The sequence below is a fragment of the Callospermophilus lateralis genome, chromosome 3, assembly GCF_048772815.1.
Source record: "Callospermophilus lateralis isolate mCalLat2 chromosome 3, mCalLat2.hap1, whole genome shotgun sequence".
NCBI lineage: Eukaryota > Metazoa > Chordata > Mammalia > Rodentia > Sciuridae > Callospermophilus > Callospermophilus lateralis.
In genome coordinates, this window is record NC_135307.1 from 13,152,053 (window position 1) to 13,170,464 (window position 18,412).

The 18,412-nt window shown below is 37.3% G+C and overlaps 1 protein-coding gene across 1 annotated transcript; it reads right to left on the bottom strand.

Annotated features, from left to right (window-relative positions):
• Window positions 1–763: 763 nt before the first annotated feature.
• Window positions 764–18,358, bottom strand: Ubr7 (ubiquitin protein ligase E3 component n-recognin 7). Its single transcript, XM_077109011.1, has 11 exons — window positions 18,144–18,358; window positions 16,126–16,259; window positions 15,459–15,519; window positions 12,240–12,335; window positions 9,939–9,992; window positions 9,637–9,742; window positions 7,539–7,747; window positions 7,231–7,380; window positions 6,350–6,512; window positions 3,996–4,057; window positions 764–957 (listed from the first exon to the last, which is right to left on the bottom strand). Exons 1-11 carry the CDS (start codon window positions 18,291–18,293, stop codon window positions 865–867), a joined length of 1,278 nt encoding a protein of 425 aa, XP_076965126.1. The 5' UTR covers window positions 18,294–18,358; the 3' UTR covers window positions 764–864.
• Window positions 18,359–18,412: the final 54 nt, after the last annotated feature.

Sequence of the window (18,412 nt, forward strand, 5' to 3'; positions counted from 1 at the left end):
GGAAATCCAGAGGACTTTGTAAACCACCAAGATTTCACAGGGGTGATACCCGGTCATTTTCTAGGCAGCAAAAAGGGACTAGTGTACTGGTGACTTTCCCCATGAAGCCCTGTGAGCACTACAGCACTGAAATTCTAATATTTGAGTGCCAGTAGAATTGTGAAGGAAAATTTCACTTTATTAGTAAAATTAGTAACAAAGGTTTGCTTCCTCAACCCTGCCCTCACTTCATCTCCCTGCCTGAGACAGACATCCAAGCCAAAAGTTACCATCAGTCCTGGTAGCTCTGGAGGCTGGGCCCAGAGTAAACAAGTCCCAAGATCTTTTCGAGCCATGACCCAACCTCAGAAAACAGGGAGGTGGGAGAAAAGGCAGACCAAGCTTGAGGAAGCTTTAACCCAAGGCACCACGATCATGGGGTGAGGGACCTAGAGAGGTTCTGCTGACAGCAAGAGAACCTTCCATGCTGCCTGCAGAGGAGGTCCCAGAAGGCAACAACTCTGCAGCCAAGTGCACACAACTCAGGAGTGAAAGAACAAATCATTTAAAAACAAACCAATTGCTTCCTCAAAACCAAATCAAACTTCTTAAAACTTATAAGCAGAAAACCCTGGGTATCCTGGGGCAAGAGAGCTGAAGTCTGTGGAATGAGCTGTATTTAGCTAAGTCATAAAGAAGGCTGCTGCCTGTGAAGTCAGCATAACCCTTGTGGCTACCATAGTCAAGGAGGAAGGAAGCCTGAGGCGCAGGAGGCCTCTCCACAGAGGAGGATGGAAAGGGGACCAAGTATGAAGTAGGCCTCTTTATTCCTGGAGCAGTAAGTGGCATTTTCATTGGCCTGAATGAGAAAGCTCTGACTCCACTCTAGCTGCAATAATACTGCATTCCTTCCACTCTTCTTCTCTTTTTTGACTGAAATTCTTCAAAGAACTGCTGAATGTCCTCTCTCTTAACAACCTGTTAATGAAAAGTGAGGATTAAGAAAGAGAACTAAATCACAGAACAGCAATAAAAGGTTATAACATTCATAAACAAGTGAAACATTGATAAGAATTACAAGCCAGGTACAGTGGTACATGTCTATAATCCCAGCAACTCAGGAAGTAGGAGGATCACAAGTTGGAGGCCAGCCTCGGGAACTTGGAAAGAGCCCATCTCAAAATAAAAAATAAAAGGGCTAGGGATGTAGCTAAGGAGTAAAGTTCCCCTGGGTTCAATCCCCAGTACCAAAAGAAGAAAATTGCAGATACTCCTTGATTCATGATGGGGTTACATATGCATAAACCCATTGTAAGTTGAAAGTATCCTAAGATAAAAATGCAATTAACACATTAATGCTAAGTTGAGCCACTATAAATCAGGGTCTCTACATTGAATGTGTAATTAGCTATACCAGCTACATTCTACAGAAGAGTTCAACAAGGCCCCCCCAGGCTGAGCTACTCAGGTCACCCAGGGCACACAGCAGAAGGGTTCAAAGTTTAGCTTCCATCACCTGCCTCAGCTTCCCTGTATAAGATGAGAAAGAAACAGCACCTACCTAAGAAGGTCATCTGAAGGTCAAATAAACTATGATGCCTATAAAACCCGGCCCAGCAGATAGTAAGTGCTATCAGAGATTAGCTAAAAAGAAGTGGCAGAGCCAGCATCCAAACTAGGACCACAGCATACTCTCACCACCAAAGATGTCCTTCAGAAATGACCTTCAGGGGCTGGGGTTGTGGCTCAGTGGCACAGCGCTTGCCTAGCATGTGTGAGGCACCGTGCTTGATTCTCAGCACCACATACAAATAAATGAACAAAATAAAGGTTCATCAACATCTAAAAATTAAAAAAAAAAAAAGAAAAAAGGAAAAAGAAATATCCTTCAGCTCTGCAAATCACCCACAGAAAACAAAATTTGAGATCTGTGCTTTCTTTTTACCAATAGTGGAGAATATTTTAACAAAGAAAAAAACAAAAACCACACACACCAAAAAAATACTTTTCCCTATCAAGAATCTCAAATTAAAGATGTTTTGCTATATAAACAGAAAAATTATTGGGGTTAAAAAAAAGTTCAACAAACTAGAAGCACTACTTTTTGTAAATCCATTTTATGCAATAAAAATAAAAAATTTATCTCCTCAGTAGGAGATTTAGAGCATTATATAAAGATGCTTATAAAAGAAGCACTAAATAAATAAAAAAGCAAACTGGGACAATCCAGGGGTTCCTGCTCATCCCAAGAGGGAGTCTAGGCCAGATGATATGATGGAAAGCTGTCTAGGGATCACCATGAGACAAGTTTGTTCATTTATTTTTAATTACATTATTAGTGGGAAAGAAGGATGGTGAGGCAGGAAGAGCAAAGAAAAAAAGAAAATGTGAACAAAAGCAAACAACAGGGGAAAGAGGAAGCAGGAGGGGCGTCAATCATACAAAATGTAAACCTTCTGTTTCCAGGGACAAGTTCGGCTGATCTGACTGAATGGTAATGCTGGCTTACAACTTTCTTGGGGTAGAATACTTATTAGTCCTTTAAATAAAAGACCTTTGTCAGTACTTGGCTACACACCAGTACTTGATACACCAGATTCATAAGCACAAAAGGAAAACTGCTGACCCCTAAGAAATTGAGGGTTTAGAAAGCCAAACAGCCTGAGGTAAGTATAGCTCAAGGCTCTAATGGACTGAGCTAAATGGCTTGGGAAACTATATTTAAAAATGCTAGTAATAAATATAATACTTGGAAGTTTCAAAATGAAGGATCTGTGGGTCATAAACATTAAACAGCGGAAAGAAGAAGTATCTCTGGTCTGCATACCATGGCAGGAGACCACAAAGCATCCCATTAGAGGGTGCAGTGTTTGGATTCTAGATGTCCTAAAATGGTCACAGCCAACAGAGTAGAAATGCTAACAAAGAAATACTGGGGTCTAACAGTAAATCATTTTACTGCTTTGTCTCAGAAAATCTATAGTTCTAAGTGTTACTTTTTACAGTCAGATACAAACATTAAATAAAACTCCACCATCATCAGAGAACATCTAGATCATACTAACATTATTTCCTGTGGTTGAAGACAACCACAGCAGTAAATGACAACCTGAGACTTTCCCCATTCTTTGGTACAAAGACATAGTTAGTAATGTCGAGAAATAATTGAAAAAACACATTTTTCTGTCTTCTAAAGTCATCACATCAGATTCAAAAAACTGAATAAAATGTTTTCAAATGTGAATGGGCAAAGATCAAGTATCTCATTGTGATTCAGATCTGATAAAGTGCAGAGGTTACACAAGTGAGGTAGAGCCTCCACTGGAGTCATGAACAGTCTTAGTTATAGCAGGAAAGAAGCTGAAGTCACAACAACCAGAGGAGAGACTGTACAATAGAGAAAACATAGAGTCCAAGAACTGTTCAGAAGTAAGCAACATTCATCAGACCCATGTCCCTGGCTACAGCAGAGCCACAGCTTAACTGTACAGAAGGACAACCTTCCAGAGAAAATTTAAATTTTGTTTTGCATTTGTCTGTGGAAGATAGGTGTCTGTCAGAAATGTATGAATAGTAGAGGACTGTAAAGTATTTGTAAGAAATTTTATTCTCCAGTGGTAGAGTTCTACTCTAAACTATGGGTCTAGTTTTACTTTTTTGTGCTCAATCATTTTTCCCGCCCACTCCCAAGGACATGCACTTCAGACAGGATCAGCAGTCAGTATCCCCTGATTCCTCCAGTGGCCTTCTCCTCTGCTACAGCTACTTTCTCCAGACTCTGTGGGACTGTTCCTGCCTCTCATTCCTTCAGCCATTAGGGATTGGTAAGGACTCCAACAGGTCCCTTGGTATCTCGTTGCCCTTTACTGATTTCCCTTAAAGTCTGCCAACATCCCATAGTTTCTGCATTAAATTTTCAAGTACTCCATTTTTACTCCTCATCTTTTATCATAAAAAGGAAATAAATAGTGTAAAATATACACAGTTATGATTAAAATTCCTTAAACTCAACATACCGTGCCTTCATCAGCAAATCTCTTCAGGTAATCTTTCAGTTCGGTCTTCAAGTCATTGTATTCTAAACCAAAACCACAAAAACATTTAAAATTTAGATAATTAGAAATTAGATAATTAAAAATTTATTTCCTTTTTAGCTGACCTCTTTTTTTTTTCAACCTTTATTTTATTTATTTATTTTTAATGTGGTGCTGAGGATCAAACCCAGTGCCTCAGGTGTGCTAGGCAGGCACTCTACTACTGAGCTATAACCCCAGCCCAAGCTACTTATTTTATTTTATTTTATTTTTTTATTGGTCGTTCAACAAGCTACTTATTTTAAAAGAAAACATTTATTTGTCAATGATGGTTGAGTATGTTAATAGTTTAAACCAAACTTTGAAATCTGCATATAAACTTACTCTGAATTTCATTCTCAATATCATCATTCTTTTTTTTTTTAAAGAGAGAGAGAGAGAGAGAATTTTTTAATATTTATTTTTTAGTTTTCGGCAGACATAACATCTTTTTGTATGTGGTGCTGAGGATTGAACCCAGAGCTGCATGCATGCCAGGCGAGTGCGCTACTGCTTGAGCCACATCCTCAGCCCTCAATATCATCATTCTGATATCTGGGATACTTTAACAACCACCACCAAACTCAAAAAAACCCATAAACAAAAACAAGAATAAAATAAATATCCACACTACCATAAAGGTCAGTTAAGATTTTTTTTGGGGGGGCGGGTAGGCAGGCACTGGGGATTAAACCCAGGAAGCTTAACCACTGAGCCATATCCCCAGCCCTTTTTATGTTTTTTATTTTTTTTTTTTCTTTCTTTGAGACACAGTTTCACTAAGTTGCTTAGGGCCCTGCTAAGTTGCTGATGCTGGCTTTGAACTCATGATCCTCCTGACTCAGTCTTCTGGGCTGCTGGGATTAAAGGTGTACCACTGCTCCTGGCCAGTTAAGAATTTTTTTAAAAAGGATTTCCTATTTCTCTGAAATTCTAGTACTTGAAATAACTCTGGACTCATCAAACATTAAATTTTAAAATCCTGAGCTGGGGTTGTGGCTCAATGGTAGAGTGCTTGCCTAGCATGCATGAGGCACTGAGTTCAATTCTCAGCACCACGTATAAACAAATAAATAAATAAAAATTCATCAATAACTAATAAAAATTTAAAAAAAATTAAAACCCATTCACCTATTTTTTTTAAAATTTTTAATATTTATTTTTTTAGTTATCGGCGGACACAACATCTTTGTTTGTATGTGGTGCTGAGGATCGAACCCGGGCCGCACGCATGCCAGGCGAGCGCGCTACCGCTTGAGCCACATCCCCAGCCCCTCATTCACCTATTTAATAACAGTTTTTATTACATGCCAAGCACAAGGGCCACAAAAATCTTTTAAATGCAGCCACCATCATTGAAAACTTTTTTAGTCTAATAAAGGCAAAAGGAACTAATCAGTTACAAATAAAAGAAAGAAGTAATCAATGCTATAAAAGGGACCCAAAGGTGGAGCTGGAGTCGTGGCTCAGTGGTAGAGCACTTGCTGAGCATATGTGAGGCACTGGGTTTGATCCCAGCACCACATTAAAAAAATTAAACAAAATAAAGGTATTGTGTCCATCTATAACTAAAAAGATATTTGAAAAAACCGGGGGTGGGGACACAAAGATGGTGGCATCCAACTGGAAACTGGCTGGGACAGAAACACAGAAGTAAGTTGGGCATAAGAGGAAGAGGCCAGTGGGAGGGGGAGATGTAAAAGCCTACAATTAAGGATTCAGAAACATTTTTCCTTCTAGTGGTTTCCTATGAACCTCTGAAGAAACCTTAAGAACTGACAAAAAAGATGATATACTTTGCTTTAAAAAAAAAATGACATAATGCTCAGTGAAAATTATTTCAATTGGTGGAAAATTTTTCTATTATGTATTCATACATCTACTCTTAATCAAAACAGTACATGTAGTAGTTTCTCAAACATGTAATTACTCTAATATGAAGCTCTGAATCAGTGGTCAGAGCAGTTGAATACTCAGCAATATTAAAATGAAGAAATTATAGTTAAGGCCTACTACATAACTCAAAATTTAAATTTTCTTAGCATTAAATAAGAAATATAGTGGTTATCCTCTTTACACTTTTTTAAAAAATGTTTCTTAGTTGTAGATGGATAGCATGCCTTTATTTTATTTCCTTATTTTTGTATTTGGTGCTAAGGATTGAACCCAGTGCCTCACTCGTGCTAGATAAGTCCTGTGCCACTGAGCCCCAGCCCCTATATATTTTTTTTAACATCATGGAAAAAAAAAAAAAACTTTTGAACTTTATAAATTTTATACATATAAACAGTATTTACCACAAATGAGTTCCACTTGTTGGACTCTGTTCATGCTGTTAAGGGTATCCATTAAAGGGTCCCTCCTATCAGTTGCCTGGTCAATCTTGCCTTTGTTTTCATAGGCCAAAACTGTGTCATATTCATCTGTCAGGAACAGGACATCTAGATCTCCATACATTTTCTTTAAAAAATAAAACCAGTTCTCCCATTAAAACTGTGTGTCATTTTCAGAAAGTCAATTTCATGAGAATTACTAAAAATGTATTTATTATTTTTAAATTAATGCCTAGAAAAATCTGAACCGCGCCCCCCCTCTCTTTTTGGTACCAGGAATTGAACCCAGGGGTCCTTAAAACTAAGCCACATCCCCAGCCCTTTTTTATATTTCACTTAGAGACAGGTCTCACTGAGTGGCGTGAAATTGCTGAGGCTGGCTCTGAATTTACAATCTTCCTGCTTCAGCCTCCTGAGCTGCTAAGATTATAGGTGTGCACCAATGTACCTGGCAAATCTGAGCCTCTTAACACAGAGCTGCTTAAAGGATTTAAACTTTTTGCCTAAATCTTTTTCAGAAATCTCTCCACTTCCCAGGGGATGTTGTATATCATCTATGAAATTTTTATGTAGAAATCCCTGATTTATTACAACTTTCAAGCAATTTATGTTTCCAAGCAACTTTATTATATAAAAAAAGATATTAGCTATTTTCCACTAAAATTGAGATAAGTAAATAAAAAGTACTGCATAATTATTATTTTTCCTACAAGGATTCAGACAAGTATGATTTTATAAATTTACTTAACAACAAAAAAAAAAAACCCTGAAAGTCTTCTATATTCCTACAATTCCATAAAAACATATTTCGGCACACTAAACATTAAATTTAATTAAATACTCACCATACAGTCTTGGCAGGTGCACAACTTGCTACGCCAGTTCAAAGGCCAATAGGTGGCAGCATCTCTCTTTATAAACTGCTTATCTTTAAGCTCCTGAAGTTTGCAGCCAGATTGTGATTCTGAGTTGAGGCTTTGATTCTTAACCACTGTCTAAAATAAAATTGAGTTTAAATAAAATAAAATCATAGTTTTCATAGTTTCTATTTTTGTAGAAGGATTTCTTTAGGCAAAGAAATTCAAAGCTATAGAGCTTACAGAATTAATGTTGTCTAAATTTTATTTTTTATGGCTTGTACTTCATACATTACCTGGAGATCACATTCAGAAGTAGAGCTGGTACATGGTTCATTTTTCTGCTCTGCCTTAGGATCTTTGACAGCATCCTTTCCAGGTTCTGGAACCTCCTCTTTGAAGGTACTACCTTGGTGATCTCCATTTCCGGGTTTGATAACTTCCTGATCACCTACTCCATCAACATTTAGCATTAAACCATCATCCTCAGCAGATATTTTACTTACTGTGGATTCAATGAAAAAAATTAATAAATAAAAACCATATACACCCCACAGACCTATCAGACAATGGAAGTCACTAAATCTGATTTAAAAAATATTTTAGAATCTGGAAAAGAAGAACATTCAATCTTAGTCTCTGGAATAGCAAGAAAGGAAACACCAAACTTCTTTAGATTACACTTACCTAATCCAAATAATTTAAGCACTCAATGTGCAAAGAAGAAAAGAATATGCTAAAAATGTTAAAGAGAGATGGAACAATTCAAGAAATGAAGCAGTGGGGCGGGGGGGCTGGGGCATAGCTCAATGGTACAACACTTGCCTAGCATGTGCACTGGGTTCAATTCTCAGTACCACATATAAATAAAATAACGACCCATTGACAACTAAAAAAAATCACAAAAAAAAAAGAAAGAAAGAAATGAAGGAGTAAGAAGAGATTTAACTGCAAATACAAATAGAAGAAGGGTAGTTTTAGTAAAAACATCCGTTTTTCTCTAATGTGAGGAGGAAATAAAAAGAACAGGTATAAAGCAGAAATACTATGCAGGAGAGAAGAGAAATGGTGAGGAGCTCATGAGGATGATGGCATTTCAATTTAAAAGCAGATGAAGTCATAAAGAAATGGAGAGAGAAGGGGAAAATTAAGAAAACCTCATGAATGAGAAATACAGAGAGGGCCCCTGTCTGAGGAAAGTGAGAGACATATTCGGAAAGGGCATAAAAGAAAGAGGGAGCATGAAGTTTAAGAACTTAGAGGCAAATCAATCAAAAACACAGGATGAGATCTTAGATGTAGCTATGCTGCTTGTGGATTGTATGGTAAAATAGTCCTCAAAGGTGAGAAGGGCAAGAAATAAGAGACTGGAGCAGCAAACACTATGAAGAATTGCCATCTTAAAGAAAAAGGGATGGGGATGTGCTTTGGTGATGGAGCACTTGCCTAGCATGCACAAGGCTGTGGGTTTAATCCCCAGCTCCACATAAATAAATAAAGTTCATTATCGATAAGATATTTAATGCCCTAACACCATTCATTGTTGATGTGACTCAATATCTTAGTCTATAACAAAAGTACTAGATAACAAACTATGTTATCATCTGCTTTGGTCTGAATGTTCATCTTTCCAAAATCTGCATGTTAAAACCTAATCTCTAATGCAATATTAAGACGCAGAAGCCAGGCATGATGGCACATGCCTGTAATCCCAGTGACTTGGGAGGGTAAAGCAGAAGGATCACTAGTTTGAGGCTAGCCTCAGCATTTTATTGCGATTCTGTCCAAAAATTAAAAATAAAAAGTTTAAAAAGAGGCAAAGCCTTTATAAGACAATTATGTCAGGAGGTATGGAGTTGGCACCCTTAAAAAGATGCCTAAGATATTCTGGTTTTTCTTCAATCATATAAATCTTTTACTGTGTGCCTTTCCCACTACGCGAGGAAACAAGCACACACCAAACACCAAATCTCTGGCACTTTGATCTTGACTCACCTGTATCCAGAACTGTGAGCAATAAATTTCTATTGCTGATAAGTTACCTAGTCTACTATAGTTGTTATAATATCCCAAATGGACTAAGACATCACCCCTACCCAACCAATAGCATGTCTGACATTTAATGATATATTTTAGTTCTATTTTTTAAAAGTCCATTCAAAATCTCCTTAATTTCTTCCAATTCTAGTCTCATGCATAGGTGCAACATACCATCTAGGTTCACTTGTTCATGGTAGTCTCCCAACCAATCTACAAGGATTTTATGGAGAAAAATCATATCTTATACTGTTTTCTGTACTTCAGTGTCCAAATAGTTACTAAAATTTCTGGACTGAACATACACATTTCACAAGCACAAGTTTTGTGTCATACCAATTTCACAAAGACACCTACCTGCCAACTGTGCAGCATAAGCCCACAGGAAAGAACAACGTTTCATACAAGCCTGGCACACCATCTCTTGGAAATCCCCACTCTCAGGGGGAATGGCACCAAGATGCTGCAGATACACAAAACAAAATATTTTCCTTGTGATCGAACTACCTAAAATGTCCATTTTATAAAACAAATATTGCAATAGTACACTCACCATATCTCTGTAAGCTTATTTTTAATGTAAAATAAAACAATTTGAAAGGAAAAGCCTCTAACTTTTTGTGGAGATAAGACCTTTAAAAGGTGAAAATTTTCCTTACCCTTCCATGAAACCAGTCTTCACAGACTATACACTGGATCATCTCATCTGGAACCTAATACAAAAAAATAGTTTGCTTGTTAATGATTATCCTGAATTCTGGGACATGGAAGTAAATCTGGCACACAGCAAATTAAAAATTAAATAATTCTGGGGACTGAGGATGTGGCTCAGTGTTAAAATGCTTGCTTAGCATGCACCAGTCCTGGACTCCATCCCCAGTACTGCAGAGAAAAAAATCTCCACCAACTTTGTGAGACCCCTAACTATGTAATAGTAGCCAGCAGACAAGTAAATTCATTATATATGAACTGATGTTGCAAAGGATTACACTGAGATATGTGAGATATTTTTTGAAAATGTACAAAATTATCAAAGTTTTTTCACATAAACTAGTTTAATATAGGATTCTCATTAAACCTTATAAATATGAAGGGCATTCTCCTTTTATATATAAACCTGTGAATTGACCAAAGTAGAATATGACAACTGGGACTTTTTGCCACAATATGCTATCAAGGAAACTGGAAAGTAAATGTCACAATCTTTGGTAATACAGACAACTTCTCTATTTGAATAAATTGAATGGCTGCATTAGGAAAATTATATACCAAAGGGCAGACTATTTAAAGGATGAGTTTCCTTTTATTCCCAGACTTTCATATTTACTAATTAACTTCCTAATTTTTAGTTACTAAAAATTCTGGACTGAACATACACATTTTTGTTCTGTCCTTTTACTGTGGTTTTCTTAAAGAAGGAAAAGCAACTGCATGTCTGCACATGCACACACACATACATAAAATCAACAAAGCAATTTTTTTTGCCTGCTTATTTATCATCTTGTCTTTTGATTCAACAGTGTTATAAGTAACACTTTACCCATACCTCAAAATATCTAGTTTTAAGGTTTTAATTTTATTAACTCAAACTTAAAAATATCTTTAATTTCTTCCTCTATTTTGATTCAATAATTAATACTTTTTTTTTTTTTCTTTTAAAGATACTGGGGATTGAAATCAGGGACACTCAACCACAGAGCCACATCCACAGCCCTATTTTGTATTTTATTTAGAGACAGGGTCTCACTGAGTTGCTTAGCGCCTCACTTTTGCTGAGGCTGGCTTTGAACTTGTGATCCTCCCGTCTTAGCCTCCAGAGCTGTTGGGATTACAGGTGTGTGCCACTGCACCTGGCTTAATATTTTAAGATAATTAAAATGCAAGGAAGGAGGCAGAAAGCCATTTCTCTAACTATAAAAAGCACTCCATCAAATCAGCCAATATACACACACACAAAAAAACACAACCCAATCAAAATGTGGGCTATAAAGTTATGAAAGGACAATTCAAAAGATTATTACAAATGTCCAGTAAAATCATGAAAAGATGCATAACCTCACTTATAATCAGTCAAAGAAAAAATTTTGAAAGACACTATTCTTCCTTTATTAGAATGTCAAAATTTAAAGAACTGGTAATAAAATAGGATCAATTAGAGTGCTGGGAGAAAAAATGCTATCATATATCATTGGTGGCTGAGCCATTTTACCAGATGTAATCACAATTTTAAATACAAAAATCCTTTGACTAATCAAGTCTATTTCTACATATCCATTCCATATAAATACCTGAAGGAGTATACTTAGATATATTACTGTGTAAGGATGTTCACTGTAGCCTTCTTAGTAATAGTGAAAAATTAGACAACACCATTCTGCTATAGAAGAACAATTGGGTAAATTAACAGAATAACTAACTTATTTCAAACCATGGGATACACTGCAGCAGTTAAAATGAGGGAAATTTGTGTTGCTTAACATGTCTATGATATACTAAAAAGTTGCAGAAGTGAATATACAGAATTTTTTTTTTTTTTTTTTTTTGGCCGGGATTGAACCTAGGCACTCTTTATCACTGAGCTACATCCCTAGCCCACTTAAAGCACAGGAATACAGTTTGTACACATTTCTTTCCTTTAAGGAAGGCAAGAAGTTGAAGATCATTTCCCAGTAAGTGTTGGGGAAGGGGTCAACCAGCAGGAAAGGGAGAGAAAGGGAATAAGTTCTGGACTTCAGAGAGTCCCCTCCAATATTTCATAATCATGATATAACAGTGAGAATAATATTTGAGAGCAGTACCAATTACAGGTCCAATCCACATTCATAAAAACAGGTAAATCAGAATCCTTGAGCATCCTAAAATGCCTCCTACAGGGTTCTAGAGCCCATGATATGACACGAGGCTAAGGAATTAAGGCTAGAGATGATACAATCCCAGGTTTTAACCTCCAATTTTCTTACCTCATCTTCAGGATCAGGATAAGGTCTCTTGCAAATGCAGTATAATCCAAAAAAGTTGTCATTGTACTTATTACAAGAATTTACCTTTGCTTTGTCCTGAAAGATAATATTAATATCAATTTCAGTATACAGTATGACTTAATTTTAAGGATAATTTCATGCATCATAAAATTTATGCATTCGATAAATTTCTGCATTAAATATCTTTCTCCTAGAAGCTAGTCTTAAACTTTCAAAGTCTGAAGAAAATTCACTCCTACTAGAGATACTATTTCCCAGATCTGGGAAAAAAATAAATTTTTTTGTATCCTTTCTGTAGCAATTGGGGAAATTGTTTTCAATAAAACGAAGACAAAAAAAGTTGTTCACAAATATAATTATCAACCTGTGTGAACCACCATTAGCCTAGAATTTCAGTGTACTTCTTTTTTTTTTGAGAAAGAGGGAGAGAGAGAGAGAGAGAATTTTAATATTTATTTTTTAGTATTTGGCGGACACAACATCTTTGTCTATATGTAGTGCTGAGGATCGAACTCCTGGCCGCGCGCATGCCAGGCGAGCGCGCTACCACTTGAGCCACATCCCCAGCCCTTCAGTGTACTTCTTTAAGCACAGTTGTGAATAGCCAATAGCTAACCGACAAGCAAAGAGGACTGGGGTTGTGGCTTAGTAGTAGAGCGCTTGCCTGGCATGTATGTGGCCCTGGCTTGAATCCTCAGAATCACAGCTAAATAAACAAATAAAATTAAAACTCTACTGGACACTAAAAAATATTAAAAGGCAAAGAAATTGTCTAGAACTAACCTACAAATGAATGTGAAAAACATGACAGTTTGGGCAATTATGATGGAATAAGTCACATTCCTTACATTTTATTTACCTCTGTTATTTCACTAAAAGTTATGATATTAGTATAGTATTTATTAGCCAAAGTTCAGTGAAAAGTGCTATGTGGATCTAGCCCCCATTATTACCATTTAATTTATTCAGTTTAAAAGTTATATTCTTTGCTTCAAAAGCCTCAGAGGATAAGCATAACCAACAAAACAAACATGCAAAATTAACATTGTTAAAATGTTCATACCACCAAAAGCAAAATACAAATTCAATGCAATCCTCATAAAAATACTAATGACATTCTTCACAGAACTAGAAAATATGGAAGAATAAAAGACCCAGAATAGCCAAAGCAATCTTAAGGCAAAAAAAAAAAAAAAAAAAAAAAAAAAAAAACCGTCAGGCATCACAATACCTGACCAAATTATTCTACAGAGCAATAGCAACAAAAGCTGCAATAGCAACAACAATAGCATAGAAACAGACACACAGCCAATGGTACAGAAGAGAATACACAGGTCAAACCCACACATCTACCCTCATCTCATCCTTGACAAAGGTGCCAAAAACACACAATGGAGAAAAGACAGCCTTTTAAACAATTGAGGCTGGGAAAACTGATTATCCATATGTAGAAGAATGAAAATAGACACTTATGTCTTAACCTGCATGAAAATCAACTCAAAATGGATGAAAGGCCTAGGAATTAGACCAGAAACTATGCAACTCCTAGAAGAAAACATAGGGTCAACACTCCAGCTTTTAATCACAGGCAATGACTTTCTCAAAAGGACCCCTAAAGCTCTGGAAATAAGGCCAAGAGTTAATAAATGGGACAGCATTAAATTAAAAAGCTTCTGTACAGCAAAGGAGATAATCAGAAATGTGAAAACTCACAGGAGAAAAATCTTTGCCAGCTACTCTTCTGACAGAGGATTAATATCTAGAATATATAAAGAGCTAAAGAAATTTAACATAAAAAAATCAAATAACCCAATTAATAAATTGTCAAATAAACAGACGCTTCTCAAAAAAAAAAAAAAAAAAAAGAAAAAAGAAAAAGAAAGAAAGAAATACAAATGGCTAACAATATATGAAAAAATGTTCAACATTATTAGCAATTAGGGAAATGTAAATCAAAACTACATTGAGATTTCATCCCATACCAGTCAAAATGGCAGTCATCAAGAATAATAAATGCAATAATAATAAATGCTGGAGAGGATGTAGAAGAAAAGGAACACTTTTACACTGTTGATGGAACTATAAATTAGTACAACCAATATGCAAATCAGTATGAGGATGCCTCAAAAGAGTAGGCATGGAATGACCACATGACCCAGCTATACCATGTGTCAGTATTTTTGGTACTGGGGATTAAACTCAGGGGCACTCAACCAGTGAGCCACATCCTCAACCCTATTTTTTATTTTATTTAGAGATAGGGTATTGCTGAGTTGCTTAGTGCCTCTCTTTTTTGCCAAGGCTGCCTCTGAACTTGCAATCCTCCTGCTTCAGCCTCCCAAACCACCAGGATTACAGGCATGCACTACCTCAACTGGCTCACTTCTCAGTATTTACTCTGAAGAATTGAAGCCATCTTACTACAGTGATATACACATATGATACAGCACAATTCACAACGGCCAAACTATGAAACCAGACTAGGTGACCACCAATGGATGAACAGATAAGAAAACCGAGTACACATACACAATGGAGTTTTACTCAGCCATAAATAAAAATGAAATTATGTCATTTGCAGGAAAATGGATGGAACTAGAGACCACCCTGTTAAATGTGTAAGTCAAACTCAGGTAAAGGGGTATGTTTTCTTTCACATGCATAAGCTAGAGGGAAAACAAAAGGTGAGGGTGGATTTTCTAAAAATCAAAGGGAGATCAAAAACAAAAAGGGACCAAAGGGTGGAAGACAGGGAAGGAGGGGAGAAATGCAGGGCAATGATATTGTCCATATTATATTGTGTGCATGTCCAAATATGTAACAATAAATCCCACCAATATGTACAACTATAATGCACCAATAAAAAATGTGGAAAATAAATAAACCTGAGTCACTATAAAAAAATTTCCCTAAGGCTACGGATATAGCTCAGTTGGTAGAGTGCTTGCTTTGCATGAACAAGGCCTTGGGTTCAATTTCCAACACCACACACACACACACACACACACACACACACACACAAAAAAAAATTTCCCTACAGAATGTTATATCAATTGTAGTCTATATTATAGTCTCTAAACAGGCAATTTTTTCCAACAAAGTAAGAAATGAAATACACATTTGGTTTTTACCCACTCTGGTAAATATTGACCTCAGTTCCTTTAAATGCATTTGTATGTAGTTAGGTTGCTTACTTACAGGAAATAATTTGCATTCCAAATTTTTAAACTTGCTGTTTCCGCAATCGCAACGAAAATTTCTGGAAAAAAGAAGGAAAAGCGAATTTTATTTTTCTTTTAAGACTAATGAAGTATTCCTTAAACTTGAATTGTAGCCTTTTGACTTATTTCAACCCTTTAAACTCATTTCTAGGATCTAAAAAATGACTTGATTGCTCTCCATGTATCTGATTTGGAACTTCCCCAAGCATATAACAATAAAAGGTTTTATAATTCTAAAATTACTATTATAAAGACAACTGGGTGTAGTCCCAGTTACTAGGAAGGCTGAGGCAGGACTGACAGACCAAGGAGTTTGGGACCATCCCTGAAAATACAGCAATATCTCATCTCAAAACAAAATGAAAAAGACAAATATTTATGTGGGGCGTGCGCGCGCACATGCGCGCGCGCACACACACACACACACACACACAAAATAATGTCAGAAAAGGATGAGTAATTTGATTTCATACCATAATTATATTTTAAAGGTCCTATGGAAAAACCATTCTCTTCCATTTATGTAAAACAATTACATTAAATTTCAACAGAGAAGAATTACTTTGAATGAAAAAGCAAAGTTAAGAAAAACTGTATCTGGTAAATAATCTAAATACTCAGAAAACTTTCAGCATTCTGTTTACCTTTTTGTGTACAGCTCAAATAGTTTATGACTACCATGACATTCATAACTGCAAGCTAGACAAATTCCTGCTGGTTCTTCTCCCTCTGGGGTACAGGTACTACAGGCATAGAGTGCCTGTCTCTTTACTGAGCCCTAAAAGACAGCCCAAAACAGAAGAGAATAAGTTAATGAAACAGCACAGTTCATTAATACTAAGATCTCAGAAATAATTAAAATCGGAATGTTTGTGGTCAAGATCTTCCTGTAAAAAACACTGAGACTACTTAAAATTTTTATACAACAGAGTACCAAAATGCTGCTTCATTTCATATATATATATATGCTAATTTTGTTTTCATACAATTTTATCTTCAAGAGATAAGAAGCTGAAATTTGCCAATCAGCTGTGAATAAATTGGTCTGCTTAATCAGTTTAACATATGAAGATGCAGGTAAAGGTGTGCTGGTCTATGTATGCAATATTACACTTTAATTTGGGGGAAATGTGTGAAATTCCATCAAAGAGAAAAGAATCCCCCCTTTGATGCATGCTGAAGTATTTAGAAGTGCAGGATCATGACATGTGCAGCTGATTTTCAAGTGACTCAAAAAAAGCATATTATATATATAAAGGAGAAAGATAAACATGATAAAATGTTAAAAAGTGAATACATGTAAAAGGCATGCAGGTGTTCATAGTACTATTCTTTTATCTTATCTATAACTTAAAAATGTTCCAAAACAAAAAACTGAAGGAAAAACGGCAAAACTTTGGAGATCTTGCTAAGGATTACCCTCCCCTAAGAAGAAGGGAGACATACAAGCGGGCTCTGGGATGCCAGTAATATTCTATTTCTTGCTCTGGGTGGTGGGTGGGTATATGCATGTGTTGACTTTTTTCAAAACCTATACATATGATTCATGCATATATCCATGTTTAACTACAATACGAAAATTTTACAGATGTCCATTTGATAAAACTGACTACATTTCAAAAATAGCTTATATATAGATTGTGGACCTTTTTTTTTTTTTTTTATCAAGGAAAAAGTTGTTTTATTAGTGGCCAAAGATTTTATATACCAGCCAACATCTGGGATTATCTCCGCAGATCAGGTGTATTCAACAATCTAGCCATTTACAGTGTAAACTCAACTTGGCCAATGATGACAACTGTCAAATTATGACTTCAGTCTATATTACAAAATAACTGCAAGCCTCTCCCCTCATTCCCCCATGCTCCCCTAAACCCAGGCCTAAATAATCCTTCTCCTACCAATTTTTAATCCTTGTTCATTTTCTTCCTACTCACCCTTCTTCATTTTTTGTACCTAAAAATACAGGATGAGTCACAAAACACTACATCACACCCCCTCAAACTCTTGTACACGACATCTTCCAAACGTTTCTCTCCTCCCCTCCCCTCCCTTGTTAGGGCCACCTGCTCTTCTGGTTCCGGTCTATTTCCAGTGGGAGTAAAGTGAGACTGCAGACAGGGAATAGAGTGCTTGCTTTGTTTCTCGAAAAAAGAAAAAAAGGAAAGGAAGAAAGAAAAGAAAGTACTAGCAAGCTCTTAAACTATCGCAGTGCAGTCAATGAGCCCATCCCACACAGAGAGATTTTCAAATGCAGGATTCGCTCTCTCTACTTTGATCCTCCCCTTCGACCCCTAATAAGCCAACACTCTACGTATGGGAAAATTAGGAGAAAGATGTGTGGATTTGAGAGGTCGTGCGTTCGGTTTCGTGAAGAGCACCAAGGCCAGCAAGGAGGGACTGGAGAGGAAGGACAGAGCAGCCGCTCGAGCGCCGAAGCCGGACGGGGAAGACAGGGAGGAGGAAGGCCCTGCTGAGGAAAGGGGCCCAGGGAAAGCTGAGGATAAAAGGGCAGCCTGGGCTGTGAAGCTCAAGACAAATGGCGGCCCGGACCAGGGGAGAGGGGTCGACCGCGGCAAGGGGGGGGAAGAGAAAACGCCGCCGGAGAGAGAAGGTTCAGCGGGAGCCGCGGTTGAAGACGAGGCCCGGGCTGAGAGCCCACCTGCGAGTAGGAGCACTTCTCGGAGTCGCTGCCGCCCAGGACGGCGCACGCCTCGTTCTCCAGCTCCTCGTCCTCCTCAAGTACGTCGACCAGCGACACCACAGGCTCCAGCTCCGACTGCCGTCCAGCATTCCCCTCAGCACCAGCCATCCTCAACTGTCACCCAGGCTCCCAGCTCGGCCCTGGCGGAGGCGGGAAAAGCGGCCGCGAGGGGCGTAGCGGAGGAGGCGGGGCCTGAATGTCAGGAACCAATCCCAAAGAAGGAAGGC

Coding starts and splice junctions, on each gene's coding strand:
- Ubr7 (XM_077109011.1), bottom strand. CDS start 18,293: ATGGCTGGTGCTGAGGGGAATGCTGGACGGCAGTCGGAGCTGGAGCCT. Junction 16,260..18,143: donor AGAAGTGCTCCTACTCGCAG/GTGGGCTCTCAG, acceptor GCTGTCTTTTAG/GGCTCAGTAAAGAGACAGGC. Junction 4,058..6,349: donor ACAAGTGGAACTCATTTGTG/GTAAATACTGTT, acceptor GTTTTGGTTTAG/AATACAATGACTTGAAGACC.